Below are 20,608 nucleotides of genomic sequence, written 5' to 3'. Positions count from 1 at the left end.
TCCAGAACGCAATTATGAGAAATACAGTTTTGACTAGATTGCTGGCATTATAAATATCTCAATGTGCCCTAAGGCTTTAATTAGAAGTTTTAATTATAATGTTCGTGGTGTTCCCATTGTAATGAAACCCCCAGCCCCACAGATATTACATTTCAGACTTCACATTTCAGATTTAATATTTGTCGTACGACATTGTGGATCAAGTTGAGCTATTTGGTTCTTTTATCTTAAAGGGATAGTTCACCAAAAAATTTATAATTTACTCACCTCATTTTGTTCTAAATTTGTATGTTGATATTTTTTTTCTGTGGAAGACAAAAGAAGACTTTCTGAAGAAAGCACTGTCCTTTCTTTAAACAACAACAGTTCTTAGTGGCCACAGCTGTTAAGCTCCAAAACAACCAAAAAAATCATACAAGTTGTAAAAGCAGACCATATCACTTGTGGCTCTAATAGCTTTGTGTGAGGAGCAGGCTGAAATGTAAAAATATATTTAATTATTCTGCAAAAATCTTGAGTATCACAAAAAAATGACCTGAAAAAATGTGTTTTTTAAAGTCGATATTTGAATTCCAGGATATGAAATGTCTCTCTTCCATTTTGTTTAGATTTTTGCATCGGCACAGCCCACATAATAATACCTCATGTGAATTATCCGGTAATCATTGGCTGCGCTTCGAAAGGTCAGCGGCAAACAGGGTGAACTCTGAGCATCGCATTACAATGCTTCACCTGCTTGCAACACGGTGCCAGGGGTAATGCTGTAGCTTCATGCTTCACTCCACACAGTTCAATACACTGCCAAAACATTGACACAAATCACATTAAAAGCCCTTTGTAGTTGGGATTAAAGACTATTTATTACTTGGATGTTTGTAATATTTTTTACTTTGAGAAGGAATGAATGTGTTCATGGCATTTCCGAAAAAAGGATGCAACATATATCCTGAAAATAAAAATTCAATGGGGTTTGTGATTTTTGTGACAAATTTTAAATGGTTATGTGGTTATGCATTGTTTTATACCAGTAAACTCTAAATGAGCATGAAAATTAAATTGTCAAATTTATGTATAAAACAAACATGTAAATAAATTAAATTACATAAAAAAATTAATAAATAAATAAATAAATAACAACCAGAATAGGTAACAGAACTGCAAGTAACAAGGCTTCATATTTAGCTTCAGCTTAAGCTGTCACTCTAGCCAGTTTGAGATCAATTATTGGTTTGTAGTTATTGAAATTTAAATAGTAACTTACACTTTAAGTCCTCAGTGTCACATGATCATCCTAATATGTTGATTTGGTGTTCAACATTTCATATTGTGTGTGTATATATTATTATTATTATTATTATTATTATTACTGAAGTGTGGAAGTATTTTTTTTTCAGGATTATTTGATGAATACAAAGTTTTAAAACACTGTAAAAGTCTTTACTGTCATTTTTATACCAATTTAATGAATACTTGTGGAATAAAAGTATTAATTTCTTTAAAAAAAAAATCTTACTGACCCCAAACAGTTAACTTTTACTATACAGTATTTTTCCTATAAACTATTTATTTGATGTTTTTTTCCTTATGATCATTTTGATAACACAGAATATATAAACAATATGCAAATATAACATGAGTAGCAATATGACTGTATATCAGCACAACTGTTATTCAGTCGTAGGTAATCACAGCCTGGCTACGAGTGTGATATTGCGTTTATACAACAGTTCGACGGCACTAGTGTGTAAATAAGAAACAACAGCGAATCTTTAAATCCCTCTTTTTGAGGAACTACTTTCTTCCGCCATGGATTCAAATCTCAAGTTGACAGTTTAACAATTGAGCCCAAGCCTCCGTTACTAATTCTAAAATGTCACTTCAGAACTAGTAACTAAGGAACGTTGATTCACTTCATTGAAGCTTATTGTATTATTTAGAGTATTATGAGAGAAAGATTGATTAAATACAAGTGTATTACCTGCATCTGATATACAGTAGCATCCATTCTTCAGGTCGATGTCCATAATATAATAACCATTATAAAAAATTAGTCTGCTGAGGAAATATCTTTGTCTTTGTCCTTTTAAAAGTTAAGGGGATTTCCCATGACAGCACTAAAACAACTTCCTTGTTTACAACCAGTCCCTTTAAATTTGCTACTGACTCATTCATAAAGACCATCTTTGCTGCCATCTAATGGCATAATAATGTAATTTTCAGTTGAAATCACCATCACTAACGGACCATTACTCAATACCAAATATGGCATATTATTTATAAAAATTATTGAACAGTTTTATTTAAATTTATTGAACAGTAATATTTAAATAAACAACAATAGCCATTAATCAATAGGAAATAAACACAACAAAACAATTCAGCCAAACGTACAAAAACAGCGCTCTAGTACAGGATTTAAGTTAAATATAACCTAAATATAAAGTTATGAAACTTAATTTTACCCTCGAAAAATCAAATATATACCACAAATGAATTACATCTCATTTAACCACTATCTACATAAGAGCCAGCGACAAATTCCCAAAGGACTGGCCGAGATGAAGCTGTTCTCTGCGGGTACATGAGTGCTGAATGGCCGCTGATGGCCTGGAGCTCACATCTGCGAAAGCATCTAAACAAATTGTAAAATAGGTGCTGTGTGTGTATATGAGTCACATATTATTTGATTTCTAAATAACTACATTTTTGCCTAAAAATCTCTTAAAACTACATTCCATAGCACAACAGAAGTATTTGTAAAAAATATGGTGGATTTGCTCGACCGCCAAGACAGTCGCGACAAGCAGAGTGATACAAACGGTGAAACAGTGCTGATACTAGGGGGAATATCACACAGCTCTCAGCCAATCAGATTCGAGAACTGGAAAATATATTCAAACACCTTGAACATTTAATTCATTAATACAGTTTATTCACTGTAGTTTAAAAAAATGGTAATAAAATATGACAAGATCTCATAGTTAAACTGTGTCAGAAAAAAATTATCTTAATTATGTCAGATAACACTTAAGCAAAACATGGTCAGATCAAAGTGTCTGAATAATTTTTGGTCCCAAATTTTTATCAATTTTACTGGTAATCCACTGTATGAAGAATTTTCACAGTTTACTTTATTTTGCTATCCTCACTTACATAAATGAATAGTGTCCTGCACCCACTAGTAAAAATAGATCAAAAATATCAAAAATGTCTGAATCATTTATGGTTTGACTAATATATATACACAATTTTTTTGTGTATACCAAAACATGGAATATTTCCCATGGGATTTTAATGCTTTAAAAAGTCATTAGACATCAAAGTGTACTGTATTAGTGCAATGTGCCTAAAGTCTAACTACAGTTGATATTTTCACCAAAGATGATTTCTTATATACGCCAAGATTTGATGTCACTGTGATTAGTGCTGTGTTCCCTCCATGTGTTCAAACACAGAGTATTTGCTGTGTGTGCTTCAACCTTGTTTTCTCTGGATGTCTGCCATGTTTGTGTTTTCACTGACTTCAGATGTCTATGATTGAGTGTGGTGAACGCAAGCGCAGTCGACCAATCAGGCGCTTTGACTTGGGTCTGTGTGTATCAGATGTGTCTCTGCTGGATACAGGAAGTAGAATCCTCACAGCTGGCTCACAGACACAGCCCTGTTTGTTAAACAATAATGTAATTAAGGCTTTGTGGGACTGCGATGTTGATTCTCCTCCATGGGAAAAAAAAAAACGTCCTGAGAGGGTGGGGAGGTGAAACTGATGTGAACAATGTGGGAGGTGTGTTGTTGAATAATTCATCGCCGTTTTTCTCATTAATCATTTACACTCTCAGTGGCGCGCGCGCGTGTGTGCGCGTGCGTTTGTTTTGAGTCGACGCGTCAGGGGTCTGTGTGACCTTTCCTTGCTGTCTCTAAGCAGGTGTCTTCGTGTAATCTCCGGGCTCCTCCACCACAGCACGGCGGTTTCATCCCTCCTCTGCCCTCCCTTCCCTTCACCCCCTCCCGCTTCCCCTGTGGGCGAGTAATGATTTTCTTAACCTTTTCTCTTGCTTATTAAGGGCCCTGTCAGAATGTTTAAATGCTTATGCTAATCAGGCACAGTCGGAGTTAGGCGGGGTGGGGTGGGGGGCCGTTGTCCCAAAACAATTATGGATGGAGAGAGTGTCTTAATCTGGCAGAAGGACAAGGAAGAGTGTGTGACAGAGGTGGCAGGTATAAAGAAAACTGTGTGATGCTGGTGGTTTTTAAAGGGATAGTCCACTCTAATACATAATTTATATAATTGTTATATGAGAATAAGTAAATAATAAAGGGATTTTCACTTTATTTATTTATTTATTTATTTTTTTTTGGTGAACTACCTTAAGACCATAACATTTAATTTGGGTAATCAAAGTTAGATGCATAAAAAACATTTTCTGAAGCAACCGTGCCATTTTAGCTTGCTTCTAAAAGTATTTGAGATCTTTTAATGTGATTTGTGTTTCATGGGACTAAAGGCACGGTAAAGGCACGTTTTTCCAGTGAGCCTATGTTTTAGAGTTTTTGATCCGTTTCTCTTTGCGTTAAACTGCCCTTCTGTCTGTAACACAGTTTGTAGATCAGGGAAGAAGGAAGCAGGAACCGACAAATGTCGCACAAGAAAGCATAATGTAAATCCAGGCCTGGTCCTCTCTCGTACTTCACTGTCATCGCTACTTCTTTTTATGCTTCTGAACTCCTTCGTGAGTATGAGACTGGTGCGGCACCTGGGGGTAAGAACAGACGAGGCAAGAGAAAAGGAGATGGAAGCATGATGAGTGACAGAGACAAGAGAGAGGAGAGAGGAAAAGAAAAAAAAAAATCTTGGTCAAAACGCACATCCATCCGGTTGTCCACCAGCTGGGTGAACTCTTCTGCGATGCCTGGCAGCAGCACTGGATAGCCCTCGGTGGACGGCTTGACTCTCCTCAGCCGCCTGGTGGACGGTGATGGCTCCTCTGTGTTTGGGCAGCCGACAGGAGTTCCCCGTTCCCTGCTCTTCCCCATCATGGTGGACGGCAGCAGCAGGTGCGCAGAAGACATTTTCAAAGTTGGGGGGACCAAACTGCGTTCCGTGGGTGTTGGTTGAGATTGTTCTGACCACGGATGGTGCACGTGTGCATACCGAACGCGTCTTTCCGCGCTCATGGGCAAAGGAGTTTCTTTGAAAGGCTCGCGTGCGAGACTGAGCGGAATGCGGGAAATGAAGTATACCAGGGCCCTAAATTGTAATGGACTGGAGCTCACGGTTCACATCGGGAGAAATGGGAACGCGGGGGCACCGCGATGCGAAAGGGCACTTTCACTTTCGCGATCAAAGTGCATGCCACTAATAAGCTTTGTAAATGCAGTATTACAGTATATACCAATTAAACGCGCAGGTCTCCTCTCGTGCGTCCTCCCCACTGTGTCGCCGGTCGAGGCAATAACTTTACTTTCGCTTTTAGATATCTCTTTTATATATGCCATCAATGCTTTTAACTTTCTATATGTAATTACCGAAATCAAAACAGTCCATAAACTACAAATCCTCACGAAAACTTCAGTCAAGCCAGCTCGCGCGTCAACCTGAGAGATCAGCCTCCTTACCTTAAAGTGTCAAATTTCTCGGTTTCTAAATGGATGGTTTGGCTTGATTGACAAACGCTAACGTTCGGCCACGATTTATATACCATCGACCTGTCCTAAAATGTCAGCACGCTGTGATCGATTGCTTGGAGATCACGTGTTTCTCCGTTCGAGAGCGCATTTCCTGTTCACATCTGCGACAAAACAGTTGATTATTTACGAACAAAAGTTCACAGAAACGTGAAAATGGTCTCATTTGAAAGAAAATATCCTAAGCTAAAAGATGATATATTGTGACTGATTGAAGCAGCCCTTATCAAAAGTGCAGGGGTCGATTTCTGTCTTTTCAAAACTGCGGGGGTTATGACACCCCTGTCCCCCGTGCCAACGGTGCGCCTGGGCAGCAGGCTCCAGCCTCAGGCAAACGGTGACGACTCCTCCACTCCCTCACGGACGGCAGTCGCCCCTCCACAACCCAGGCAGCCGGCAGCGAGTTCCAGTCCACCGCCTCAAGCATCCATGGCGGCAGACTCTGCTCTTTCCTCCAGGGTTTCGGCACCAATGTAACACAGCTTGTAGATCAGGGAAGAAGGAGGCAGGAACCAGCAAACGTTCAACAATACTTTAATAACTAAACAAACACAAAATGAAAGTAAAAGCGGCAGCCCCTCATGGACGACTGCCGCACACACATAAACAAAACATAACATAAAGTCCAGGTCTGTCCTCTCTTGTCCTTTACTGTCTTCCCTCCTCTTATGCTTCCGAACTCCTCCGTGAGATACGAGAACAGTGTGGCACGCAGGTGACGCTCAATATCAGTCATTGTCTTTTGACCCTTCTTTCTATCTTACTCTATATTCCTCATCACATTCCTGCCCTTTACTTGTCGTCCAATTACCATAGTCCTCCTCATCTTCCTGTGACTGATGTCTATCATCTCTGTGATGTTCTGTGTGTTGTCTGTAGGGCCCATGCTGCTGGGATGACGTCCTTCTCCCTAACAGGATTCATGGAGTATGTCAGTCACAAGACTGTGATGGCAGACTAGCGGTGAGACAGCAACAATTTTGTCATGTTATTGTAGGCATATGACGGTATCAAATTTTCCTGTTGCGATAGCTGCTGAAGCTTTTATATACGGTATGATCACGATATTAAAATAAGTTGCAAAAAAAAGTGTTGTCATAGTATAACAGGTTTAAGAATTCTTCTTCTTATAACAAAAAGAACTTTGAATGTTTAAATACAATAGCGCAATACACAAAACAGATTAAAGTGCAAAAGAATTATAATGAACAACATGTAACACTTAACAGTAAGGTCTCATTATTTAACGTTAGTTAATGCATTAACTAAGATTGAGCAATAGCTACATTTGTTACAGAAGATATGTTAGTTGATGTTAGTTAAGAAACACAACTGCTCATTGTTACTTTTATCTCAGGTCCACTGAGTAAGTTTTTTTTTTTTTTTTATTTTAGTAATGTTATTAAACATTTAGAAATGAGGAAGGAAGAAATTAACATGAACTAAGATTAATAAATGCTTTATAAGTATTTTTCATTGTCAGTTTGGTAATAATGAATTAACTAATGAAGCCTTATGTCACAAAGTTTTACTGAACAATAACAAATAATCAGAACATTTTCAATCGTTACAGGGCATGTTGGAGTTCAGATTAAAATATAAAAATGTTTAAGTTTGAGAATAAAGAGCCTATTAAGTCTTTATGTACTAAATATTTGGTGCTTTGATGAACAACAATGCGAATACAAAAAACTGAATGGCTGTTTGAAGCATTTTAAATACTGTTCAGTAGCAGCTGCTTTGTTTATGGGGTTTTCTGGGTAACCGCTGCACTTCTACTGTTCCATCAGCGCCCTCTGCTGTCAGAGAGTGAACGCACTTCTCCTTCACTAGTTCAGCCATGTGCTTCTCATGCACGTTGGGCTTGTGTGCGAGTCCTTTTGACGCAGAATACAGTGATGGTGTGCATTTTATACTGTTGATGGGTAAAGTATTCTTAAAATGCATTATAAAAATTTGAATAATTAATAAATAATTATTCACGGTATTTTGAAGTGTGCGCGATAACAATATCGTGCATATTCATTATCGTGATATATCGTATTACCGAATATCGTTTATTGTATTAATTATTCTTTTGCCACTTTCCTGAATAATAATAATAATAATAATAATAATAATAATAAAAAAACCTTAAACCTGGCTGCGAGACCAGCAAAACCATCTTAAACCAGCTAAAACAGATTGGTTTAAGCTGTTTATTATTGATAAAGACAAGAAATTGTGGTGAGAGATGGAGGAAATGGGCCTGAAATGTTGCCTTGGCTGGATTCAAACCTGAATTTCCCATATGAGCACCAAGTCTCAAGACACTTACATTTTTACATTTTACCAAAGCTTTCAGCATGCTACATTCAATCAGAACTTATTAATTTTACAAAGCCACATTTTCAATGGAGGCACAACATTTATTGTTCATCTAGTGCTGTAGTGCTTGGCAGACAAAGAGGACCGTCCACAGGTTGCACTAAATTGGTAGCTTTAACCCAGCTGGGTCCAGTAATACTATCCTCATGCTGCAAATGCATAAAAATCACTGCAGTGGGAATGTTTTAGACTGTTAGTGAGGGTTTGCAGGACTTGATTATATCTCATTTGTGCTTCTTGTAGGAGTTTTACCTGAAATGTGCAGCCCACCCCACCTGTGATAATGACACTTCAGCAGCGCTGGACTTGATAATGACCAACACACGCAGAGTGCCCTGCATCGCCTGCACTGACATTGTGTGAGTTGCTCTTGGTTTTCCCACGTGCCTGTAGCTAAACCCATCATAGAGTTTGAAATGAGTCTCTTGGGCTGCACTACAAAGAGCCAATCAGATTCATTACAACTTTAATCTCAGCATGCCCCAAACAGCCGTGATGCGATAAACAAACAAACGAAAACAGCTATTGTCCTAACCAGCCACGTTTACAATTATTTTGTTTTTGCTTGGTTTCTAGGGAATTTAAAACCTATAAATAAAACCTGAAACCATAAATATATTAACACAATAAATCCCCAAATTAATGTACACTAAAAAAAAAATTAGAATTTACTTTGAAACCGCTTTCACTCAGAAATTGCCAGTAAATTGCACAGCTAATTACAAAGAAATGACAAGAAACACATTGAATTAAATGTGAAATGTTGAAGTAGAAAGACTGAAATATTATTTTCTTGTAAAACATACTCCAGTAATATGTTTTATTTACAACTTTGAATATTTTTATAGTCTAGAATCAACATAAAATGTATAATCTATTTATATTTTTAAATATTTAAAAAAACAAAATACATTTTTAATTATTTAAACAATATTTGCTTATATTCATATTTTTAACTTGAGCCTTGCAGATTATTCAGATTGAGGCATATCGGAATGCACTCTGGAAGTGCCGCCACTATCCTTCCCAGTTGTTTCTATTTTGTTTAGTCATTCTGCTTAGCTCTGCCTACAATAAAAACTCATCACTGCTTTGAAACTCTGGCTTGTCAAGCTACAAGCTACTCATTATTTAAAGTAGTTAAACTACAGTCAAAGTACTCTTTTGAAAATGTACCCTTGTGAAAAAGAATGCACTTTAGCATTTTTAAAAGAATACTTACTGTGGAAATAAGACAGGCATGGGGTATTCCCCATGAACAAAGGCTTGCTGGCAACAGTGGGCTCCGGGATGACATTCAGCAGCTAACCTGTGCTAGTGGTGGGAACAGTTAGGTGATCATAGGTAGGATTACACACTCCTATAAAAGACCTGTGAGTTAATACCTGCGGGCACCCTGACATTGTGCCTTAAATTGCAGGAAACGGTCTACAGGGGATGTCTCGATAGGGTAATTCGACCAATAGTTGAATAGGTTTCCCACCTTCGTTCTATAGGCGGAGGAACTTTCTCACTAGTATACAACCAGAAGAAGGTCAATGGTCATTCAATGGAGCTGGGGGGCCCCATTAAGGTGTGTGAGACCTAGTACTGCTAACTGTTTTTGCAGCAGCTGCATCCAGTTTCTCTCTAAGATGTACTGGCATTGCTTCCCCTCTGATCAAGAGGGACCCAGATGAGAGAAGGCCTTGATAAGTGTTAGGACCCCCAAGTTTAGACTGTCCTGGTGATGACAAATGTCGACAAACCAATTCTCCTGCCGAGGAAACCTGCGGCTGCATATGACTTCGTAGAAATCAAAAACCCAGTTTGAAGTAGTTACCAGTGATAAGCCAGAGCAATGGTGATGATGCTCAGGTTCTTGAGACCTCATTCTAGAGTGGGTGGGGCCAATTCCATGGTAAGCTACTTACCGCTTTAAGTCAGGCAGCCCCTGACCAATGAGGAATTACCACTCACCACAGCATTACCAGAATGGGTGTACTGGTTTGTGTTCTATTTGACCCAAAAAGTCAAGATTCTTTTTTCGATCCACTTAAAGGGTTAGTTCTCCCAAAAATGAAAATTCTGTCATCATTTACTCACCCTCATGCCGTTCCAAACCCATAACACTTTCGTTCATCTTCAGAACACAAATAAAGATATTTTAAATGAAATAGGAGCGATTTCTGTTCCTCCATCCTCCATCCAGCTACGCAACTACCATTTTGACGGAGAGATCGGAAAACTAATCCATATGAATTGAGCGGTTTAGTCCAAATTTTCTGATGAGACTCGATCGCTTTATGTGATGAACAGATTCAGTTTAGGCTTTTATTCACATATAAACATTGATCAGTGAACATAAACAGAAACTCAACTGAACCTGTTTGACGTGTGAGAACAAGCCTCAAGCAGAAGCTCAAACATGCAGCATAACACACGAGAATGAAGATCATTGGTTCTGCTGGAAGCTCAAACATGCTGCGTAACACGAGAATGAACCTCATTGGTTCTGCTAGAAGCTCAAACGTGCTGCGTAACATGAGAATGAACCTCATTGGTTCTTGCTGAAGCTCAAACGTGCTGCGTAACACGAGAATGAACCTCATTGGTTTTTCTGGAAGCTCAAACATGCTGCGTAACACGAGAATGAACCTCATTGATTCTTGCTGAAGCTCAAACGTGCTGCGTAACAAGAGAATGAACCTCATTGGTTTTTCTGGAAGCTCAAACATGCTGCGTAACACGAGAATGAACCTCATTGGTTCTTGCTGAAGCTCAAACGTGCTGCGTAACATGAAACTGAACCTCATTGGTTCTTGCTGAAGCTCAAACTTGCTGCGTAACACACAAGAATGAACCTCATTGGCTCTTTCTGGAAGCTTAAACGTGCTGCGTAACACACGAGAATGAACCTCATTGGTTCTTGAGGAAGGTCAAATGTGCTGCGTAACATGAAAATGAACCTCATTGGTTCTTGCTGAAGCTCTAACGTGCTCCGTAACATGAGAATGAACCTTATTGGTTCTTCTGGAAGGTCAAACGTGCTGCGTAACACGAAAACGAACCTCATTGGTTCTTGCTGAAGCTCAAACCTGCTGCGTAACACAAGACTGAAACTCACTGGTTCTTCAGGGAGGTCAAACGTGCTGTGTAACACGAAAATTAACCTCATTGGTTCTTGCAGAAGCTCAAATGTGCTGTGTAACACAAGAATGAACCTCATTGGTTCTTCTGGACGCTCAAACGTGCTGTGTAACACAAGAATGAACCTCATTGGTTCTTCTGGAAGCTCAAACGTGCTGCGTAACACACGAGAATGAACCTCATTGGTTCTTGCTGAAGCTCAAACGTGCTACGTAACACGAGAATGAACCTCATTGGTTCTTTTTTGGAAGATCAAACATGCTGTGTAACACGAAAATGAACCTCATTGGTTCTTGCCGAAGCTCAAACGTGCTGCATAACACGAGAATGAACCTCATTGGTTCTTGCTGAAGCTCAAACGTGCTGTGTAACATGAAAATGAACCTCATTGGATCTTGCTGAAGCTCAAACGTGCTGCGTAACACGAGAATGAACTTCATTGGTTCTTGCAGAAGCTCAAACGTGCTGCGTAACACAATAAAGAACCTCACTGGTTCTTCTGGAAGCTCAAACATGCTGCGTAACACACGAAAATGAACCTCATTGGTTCTTTCTGGAAGCTCAAACGTGCTGCGTAACACAAGAATGAACCTCATTGGTTCTTCTGGAAGCTCAAACGTGCTGCGTAACATGAAAATGAACCTCATTGGTTCTTTCTAGAAGCTCAAACCTGCTGTGTAACATGAAAATGAACCTCATTATTTCTTCTGGAAGCTCAAACGTGCTGCATAACAAGAGAATGAACCTCATTAATTCTTGCTGAAGCTCAAACGTGCTGCGTAACACGAGAATGAACCTCATTGGTTCTTCTAGAAGCTCAAGCATGCTGCGTAAAACATGAGAATTAACCTCACTGGTTCTTGCTGAAGCTCAAACGTGCTGCGTAACACGAAAATGAACCTCATTGGTTCTTTCTAGAAGCTCAAACGTGCTGCGTAACATGAAAATGAACCTCATTGGTTCTTTCTATAAGCTCAAATGTGCTGTGTAACACGAAAATGAACCTCATTGGATCTTGCTGAAGCTCAAACGTGCTGTGTAACACGGAAATGATACTCATTGGTTGTTGCAGAAGCTCAAATGTGCTGCGTAACACGAGAATGAACCTCATTAGTTCTTCTGGAAGCTTAAACGTGCTGCGTAACACGAGAATGAACCTCATTAATTCTTGCTGAAGCTCAAATGTGCTGCGTAACACGAAAATGAACCTCATTGGTTCTTTCTAGAAGCTCAAACGTGCTGCGTAACATGAAAATTAACCTCATTGGTTCTTTCTATAAGCTCAAATGTGCTGTGTAACACGAAAATGAACCTCATTGGATCTTGCTGAAGCTCAAACGTGTTGCGTAACACGAGAATGAACCTCATTAGTTCTTCTGGAAGCTCAAACGTGCTGCGTAACATGAGAATGAACCTCATTAATTCTTGCTGAAGCTCAAACGTGCTCCGTAACACGAAAATGAACCTCATTGGTTCTTTCTAGAAGCTCAAACGTGCTGCGTAACATGAAAATGAACCTCATTGGATCTTGCTGAAGCTCAAACGTGCTGCGTAACACGGAAATGATACTCATTGGTTGTTGCAGAAGCTCAAATGTGCTGCGTAACACGAGAATGAACCTCATTGGTTCTTGCGGAAGCTCAAACGTGTTGCGTAACACGAGAATGAACCTCATTAGTTCTTCTGGAAGCTCAAACGTGCTCCGTAACATGAGAATGAACCTCATTGGTTCTTCTGGAAGCTCAAGCATGCTGCGTAAAACATGAGAATGAACCTCATTGGTTCTTTCTGGAAGCTCAAACGTGCTGCGTAACACAAGAATGAACCTCATTGGTTCTTCTGGAAGCTCAAACGTGCTGCGTAACATGAAAATGAACCTCATTGGTTCTTTCTAGAAGCTCAAACCTGCTGTGTAACATGAAAATGAACCTCATTATTTCTTCTGGAAGCTCAAACGTGCTGCATAACAAGAGAATGAACCTCATTAATTCTTGCTGAAGCTCAAACGTGCTGCGTAACACGAGAATGAACCTCATTGGTTCTTCTAGAAGCTCAAGCATGCTGCGTAAAACATGAGAATTAACCTCACTGGTTCTTGCTGAAGCTCAAACGTGCTGCGTAACATGAAAATGAACCTCATTGGTTCTTTCTAGAAGCTCAAACCTGCTGTGTAACATGAAAATGAACCTCATTATTTCTTCTGGAAGCTCAAACGTGCTGCATAACAAGAGAATGAACCTCATTAATTCTTGCTGAAGCTCAAACGTGCTGCGTAACACGAGAATGAACCTCATTGGTTCTTTCTATAAGCTCAAATGTGCTGTGTAACACGAAAATGAACCTCATTGGATCTTGCTGAAGCTCAAACGTGCTGTGTAACACGGAAATGATACTCATTGGTTGTTGCAGAAGCTCAAATGTGCTGCGTAACACGAGAATGAACCTCATTAGTTCTTCTGGAAGCTTAAACGTGCTGCGTAACACGAGAATGAACCTCATTAATTCTTGCTGAAGCTCAAATGTGCTGCGTAACACGAAAATGAACCTCATTGGTTCTTTCTAGAAGCTCAAACGTGCTGCGTAACATGAAAATTAACCTCATTGGTTCTTTCTATAAGCTCAAATGTGCTGTGTAACACGAAAATGAACCTCATTGGATCTTGCTGAAGCTCAAACGTGTTGCGTAACACGAGAATGAACCTCATTAGTTCTTCTGGAAGCTCAAACGTGCTGCGTAACATGAGAATGAACCTCATTAATTCTTGCTGAAGCTCAAACGTGCTCCGTAACACGAAAATGAACCTCATTGGTTCTTTCTAGAAGCTCAAACGTGCTGCGTAACATGAAAATGAACCTCATTGGATCTTGCTGAAGCTCAAACGTGCTGCGTAACACGGAAATGATACTCATTGGTTGTTGCAGAAGCTCAAATGTGCTGCGTAACACGAGAATGAACCTCATTGGTTCTTGCGGAAGCTCAAACGTGTTGCGTAACACGAGAATGAACCTCATTAGTTCTTCTGGAAGCTCAAACGTGCTCCGTAACATGAGAATGAACCTCATTGGTTCTTCTGGAAGCTCAAGCATGCTGCGTAAAACATGAGAATGAACCTCACTGGTTCTTGCTGAAGCTCAAACGTGCTGCATAACACGAGAATGAACCTCATTGGTTCTTTCTATAAGCTCAAATGTGCTGTGTAACACGAAAATGAACCTCATTGGATCTTGCTGAAGCTCAAACATGCTGCGTAACACGGAAATGATACTCATTGGTTGTTGCAGAAGCTCAAATGTGCTGCGTAACACGAGAATTAACCTCATTAGTTCTTCTGGAAGCTCAAACGTGCTGCGTAACACGAGAATGAACCTCATTGGTTCTTCTGGAAGCTCAAGCATGCTGCGTAAAACATGAGAATGAACCTCATTGGTTCTTGCGGAAGCTCAAACGTGTTGCGTAACACGAGAATGAACCTCATTAGTTCTTCTGGAAGCTCAAACGTGCTGCGTAACATGAGAATGAACCTCATTAATTCTTGCTGAAGCTCAAACGTGCTCCGTAACATGAGAATGAACCTCATTGGTTCTTCTGGAAGCTCAAGCATGCTGCGTAAAACATGAGAATGAACCTCACTGGTTCTTGCTGAAGCTCAAACGTGCTGCATAACACGAGAATGAACCTCATTGGTTCTTTCTATAAGCTCAAACGTGCTGTGTAACACGAAAATGAACCTCATTGGATCTTGCTGAAGCTCAAACGTGCTGCGTAACACGGAAATGATACTCATTGGTTGTTGCAGAAGCTCAAATGTGCTGCGTAACACGAGAATGAACCTCATTAGTTCTTCTGGAAGCTCAAACGTGCTGCGTAACACGAGAATGAACCTCATTGGTTCTTCTGGAAGCTCAAACGTGCTGCGTAACATGAAAATTAACCTCATTGGTTCTTTCTATAAGCTCAAATGTGCTGTGTAACACGAAAATGAACCTCATTGGATCTTGCTGAAGCTCAAACGTGTTGCGTAACACGAGAATTAACCTCATTAGTTCTTCTGGAAGCTCAAACGTGCTGCGTAACACGAGAATGAACCTCATTGGTTCTTTCTAGAAGCTCAAACGTGCTGCGTAACATGAAAATTAACCTCATTGGTTCTTTCTATAAGCTCAAATGTGCTGTGTAACACGAAAATGAACCTCATTGGATCTTGCTGAAGCTCAAACGTGTTGCGTAACACGAGAATGAACCTCATTAGTTCTTCTGGAAGCTCAAACGTGCTGCGTAACATGAGAATGAACCTCATTAATTCTTGCTGAAGCTCAAACGTGCTCCGTAACACGAAAATGAACCTCATTGGTTCTTTCTAGAAGCTCAAACGTGCTGCGTAACATGAAATGAACCTCATTGGATCTTGCTGAAGCTCAAACGTGCTGCGTAACACGGAAATGATACTCATTGGTTGTTGCAGAAGCTCAAATGTGCTGCGTAACACGAGAATGAACCTCATTGGTTCTTGCGGAAGCTCAAACGTGTTGCGTAACACGAGAATGAACCTCGTTAGTTCTTCTGGAAGCTCAAACGTGCTCCGTAACATGAGAATGAACCTCATTGGTTCTTCTGGAAGCTCAAGCATGCTGCGTAAAACATGAGAATGAACCTCACTGGTTCTTGCTGAAGCTCAAACATGCTGCATAACACGAGAATGAACCTCATTGGTTCTTTCTATAAGCTCAAATGTGCTGTGTAACACGAAAATGAACCTCATTGGATCTTGCTGAAGCTCAAACATGCTGCGTAACACGGAAATGATACTCATTGGTTGTTGCAGAAGCTCAAATGTGCTGCGTAACACGAGAATGAACCTCATTAGTTCTTCTGGAAGCTCAAATGTGCTGCGTAACACGAGAATGAACCTCATTGGTTCTTCTGGAAGCTCAAGCATGCTGCGTAAAACATGAGAATGAACCTCATTGGTTCTTGCGGAAGCTCAAACGTGTTGCGTAACACGAGAATGAACCTCATTAGTTCTTCTGGAAGCTCAAACGTGCTGCGTAACATGAGAATGAACCTCATTAATTCTTGCTGAAGCTCAAACGTGCTCCGTAACATGAGAATGAACCTCATTGGTTCTTCTGGAAGCTCAAGCATGCTGCGTAAAACATGAGAATGAACCTCACTGGTTCTTGCTGAAGCTCAAACGTGCTGCATAACACGAGAATGAACCTCATTGGTTCTTTCTATAAGCTCAAACGTGCTGTGTAACACGAAAATGAACCTCATTGGATCTTGCTGAAGCTCAAACGTGCTGCGTAACACGGAAATGATACTCATTTGTTTTTGCAGAAGCTCAAATGTGCTGCGTAACACGAGAATGAACCTCATTAGTTCTTCTGGAAGCTCAAACGTGCTGCGTAACACGAGAATGAACCTCATTGGTTCTTCTGGAAGCTCAAGCATGCTGCGTAAAACATGAGAATGAACCTCATTGGTTCTTGTGGTAGCTCAAATGTGCTGCATAACATGAGAATGAACCTCATTGGTTCTCGCACGTTAAGCGATCATGCTTGAGTTTCCGCTTACCACAGCTACTGTGTGAGTTTATGTTTATATGTGAATAAAAGCCTAAATTGTTCATCACAAAGTGATCGAGTCTCTTCAGAAAGTTTGGACTAAACCACTCAATTCATATGGATTTGTTTTACGATCTCTTTATGAACTTTTTGAAGCGTCAAAGTGTCAGTTGCGTAGCAGTCAATTGAGGGACAGAAATCACTCAAATTTCATTAAAGTTATCTTTATTTCTGTTGTGAAGATGAACAAAAGATTTGGAACGACATGAGGGTGAATAAATTATGACAGAATTTTCATTTTTGGGTGAACTAACCCTTTAAGTACTTGTAATAATTACTTCTATTGGTTTTGAAATATGATTTCAGTGTACTGTTTGGTTCATGTGTTTGTCAACAGACAACAATCATATAGGAAAAGTAACTTTCTAAACAAATCAAGTTTGACAGAGCAGTTTGGAGACTTTATGATTGATCCAGCAGTCAGAAAAGATGAAATGCCTGCAACACATTGGATAAGTAAACTAAAAATTGATACAAACATTCTGAAAGACAAGCTGTCTGTGCTCTTGAACCTACGTACGCCTCCTGCTGTGCGGCCCTTCAATCAACAGTAGCCATTTGTCCAGAAAGAGTGAGTGCTAAATGTGTTCTGCCAATGAAGGTCAGCTATTAGCGGGGCGGTCCTGCAGAAATGCTCCTACCTGCTGCTCTCGTGTGGAGGGTCGGGCAAGCTGGCGGTCGAGCGCCTGGAGAAACCAGACAATGAAGCCCAATCACCAACAACCACCATTCAAATCAAGGACTGATTGAAGTAGTGCTGCAATTACCTTCCTGAGTAGAGCTTTGTTTTTCCACCGTCCTCCATTCCACTCTTCTTCCTCCTCGTAGATCTCCTCCATTTGTTTAAAAGGGCATCAACAAGGACACGGCCAGTCTCTTACAATAGAAGCGGGAGAAAGGGGTCAGAGAGGTGGAACACTGTGTTAGCAAGTTGACTTCCAGTCAAGTGAATCTGGGTTTGCGAGTGAAGGGGGAGTACTGGAGAAATGGAAAGAAAATTGTCATGAGATTTCTGAGAGATGTTTCTTTGCTTACTACACAAGGGTCTTTGAGGTTTTCCGAAGGTTTTCTAAACAAGCTCTCTAGCCACCCCCGTTCTCCCAGCAGCCCTCTCCTCATCAGTGTTATTCTTCAGGTAATCTCTTGAATCTCATGAAAACTGTACAGATCATATTTCGACCCAAAAACTCTTTCCCCGCCATTGACGAGTTTTTCCATCATTTATGGCACAGTGCTTCCCTGCCATTGATTGTTTTTCTGGCAATCCGTGTTTTCACTGCTATACTGTAGGGGGCGCTGTCACGCATGTTACTCAATCTACTCAATGTATGTTTTGATCATCTTTCTGAATCTGATCCGGACAAAGTATTTGACAAAAAAAAAAAATCCCTCAAAAAATTCTCATTAACATGATGCAAATAAATAAATAAACAACAGTATGTTCTTTAAATTGTGAAATATTTTTTTGTACTGTGGTAGAATTTTGTTAGTAGTCGACTATTTTATTGGTAGATTTTTTTTTTTTTTTTTTTGGTTAAAATGTATATAAATGTATAAGAGAAAGTGTATTTCTTCACCGTTTTAATCAGTTTTTGCCATCACTAGTTCATTTTAAAAATTCATGTAATGTGATTAGTGATTTTTAAAAGTATTCCATCTTGTATCAAGTTTGGATTATATGCTCATAAAATTTCTCTTTGATTTTTGTGGTAAAATGTGACCTGGGCATGTTTTTTTGTGAGATTCGCTCTCTTCCTCTAGAGACACTTGCATCTTCAGTTGGCCCCTGGGGCCTTGCACACAGTCCACGTAATAACTTCTTTTCCATACATGGACTCTAACTCTGTCATAGTGTACAATTTAAAAGCTCTCTTCCATGTGTTTTTATCCTAACCAGCCATGACAAGTGCCCATTTTGTCATGGCTTGGTTTCTGTTTCTGTTGTATTGCACTGGGTAGCTCCACCCACAGTGAAATTTCATTGGTTTGTTCAGAAGAAACAAAGGAGACTGAGCCTCCTCAAAAAATCTATTCACAATTACTGTGTGATACAACTAAAGTGGTTAAATTGATATTTGTTCTGTTTAATCTATTATTGTGCATAACAGATGAATGTTATGTTAAAAGGCTTTCTTTTTTTCTTTTTTTTTCCCTTGTTGGTTATTGGAAAGATTGCTGCTGATATTTATATGGCCAAATGTAAGATGAAATTCTGATAGCTTTTAATGTAAATCAATTAGGTCTTCCTAACAGTATAGCAGATACTTACATAAAATGCTTATAGATATCAGTGTCACTCTGTATCTCCCAATAATATGTCTTAGTAAGATGATATTTAAATGCTTTTATGATCAAAGCTCTTGCTAAAAGTCCATTCACTTGCTGAAAAGTATAAAGTATCAATCAGACGACAGAAGGCGTGTATTAGATTGTGTACAGCAAGTTTTTCAGCAGTTTTGATCATGTCGTTCATTTAGAGGCCTTAGACATTTGCTTATCAAATATGATACAGTAAGTTTTATAGGGTTAAATAAAAAAAAAATAATCAGAATTGGTATGGGAAAATTCCTTCACTTCAGGGGCAGAGCTAGAAAATTATTTATAGGGTGGCAAAGGGGTGGCATGAGGTCTATGAGGTGTGGCAACACCTAAGCAAGCGCCCATGCATAGTTTTTGGAGATTTATGGCCTGACATACACAATTGTGTTGACAAACATTGCATTACCAAAATAAATAACAAGATTTCAATATCCATCATGGCACCAAGTAAAGGCACTAAATGAAAAACATCAACAGATTTAAAATGAGTCTGACCTTGTATCACTAAAGGAGATGAGCAGTTTTATTAATATTACACAGGTTACTTCGATGGCATTAATCACACGTTTTAGTGCAAGTTAAAGAGAAACAAAAACTTTTGAATTTGATCATTTTTCCAAACAAGTTTTGAGTTTCTGTTGTCAACAGAGGTGGGAATGTCTGTCTGTGTTCACCCAGAACAGCCTATCAACTACATACTCTAGCAACACCCCAGCAATTGCATAGCAAGAGCCTAGCAACCACCCAGAATCTCCTAGCAACCACCTAGCAACACTTTAGCAATCACCCAGAACATCTATATTCTGGCCTAACCGACCAGTTTTTACATTTTTTAAAAAAGACTTTAAGTTGGCTTTATGACAAGCCAACATAAATTTGTCTTTCAAACTTTTTTAATCTAGTTGAAATGAAACAATTCAATATTTTCTCACAACTATAAACGCAATCACAAAACTATGCACCAACTTGTACAAACCTCAAACTTCCAGGTCAAAATAAAATGTTCTAGTCAAAAACTTATTCTTGTCTGACAAAATCAAACTTTGGCCTCAGATGACACACAAAACTTAACAAATACACAGACTACTGCACTGCCCAGTGAACACTAGTGAGATCAATTCATATAAAACTGTAACAAAAATACCTCTTACTGGGATCCAGGAATTATTTTGCAGCTCACTGTCTACTACACTAAACAAAAATAAATTTACAGATACAGTAAAATACAGCAATGATTTTTCTTTCTTTTTTTCATTTTACTATTGTAAATTGATCTGGCAGTAGATATGTATGAACTTGGTATGCACCACAATACAGTATACTGTCTATTGTCTAAACTAAATTCAGCATCCTCTGCACATTTGGCCAAATTTTATTACAGTATATAAGGAACTATAGCAGTGTATTGGTCTTCTGACACAGGACAGTCATTTCTCAGTTCTGCAAAATACAGTATAACAAATGGCTGACAGTCACAAGTTTG

The 20,608-nt window shown here is 39.3% G+C and overlaps 1 protein-coding gene across 1 annotated transcript in view; it reads left to right on the top strand.

The window, feature by feature from the left end:
* Positions 1-20,608, top strand: part of prkn (parkin RBR E3 ubiquitin protein ligase) — a 114,586-nt gene that overhangs the window by 14,696 nt on the left and 79,282 nt on the right. Inside the window, exons 3-4 of the mRNA XM_048205866.1 lie at positions 6,565-6,648; positions 8,296-8,411. Of these exons, the coding sequence (XP_048061823.1) occupies positions 6,565-6,648; positions 8,296-8,411 (200 nt within the window). The remainder of the gene's footprint in view (positions 1-6,564; positions 6,649-8,295; positions 8,412-20,608) is intronic.

This window comes from Megalobrama amblycephala, linkage group LG10 (genome assembly GCF_018812025.1).
Source record: "Megalobrama amblycephala isolate DHTTF-2021 linkage group LG10, ASM1881202v1, whole genome shotgun sequence".
Classification (NCBI taxonomy): domain Eukaryota; kingdom Metazoa; phylum Chordata; class Actinopteri; order Cypriniformes; family Xenocyprididae; genus Megalobrama; species Megalobrama amblycephala.
This window is presented reverse-complemented; position numbering and strand designations above follow the sequence as displayed.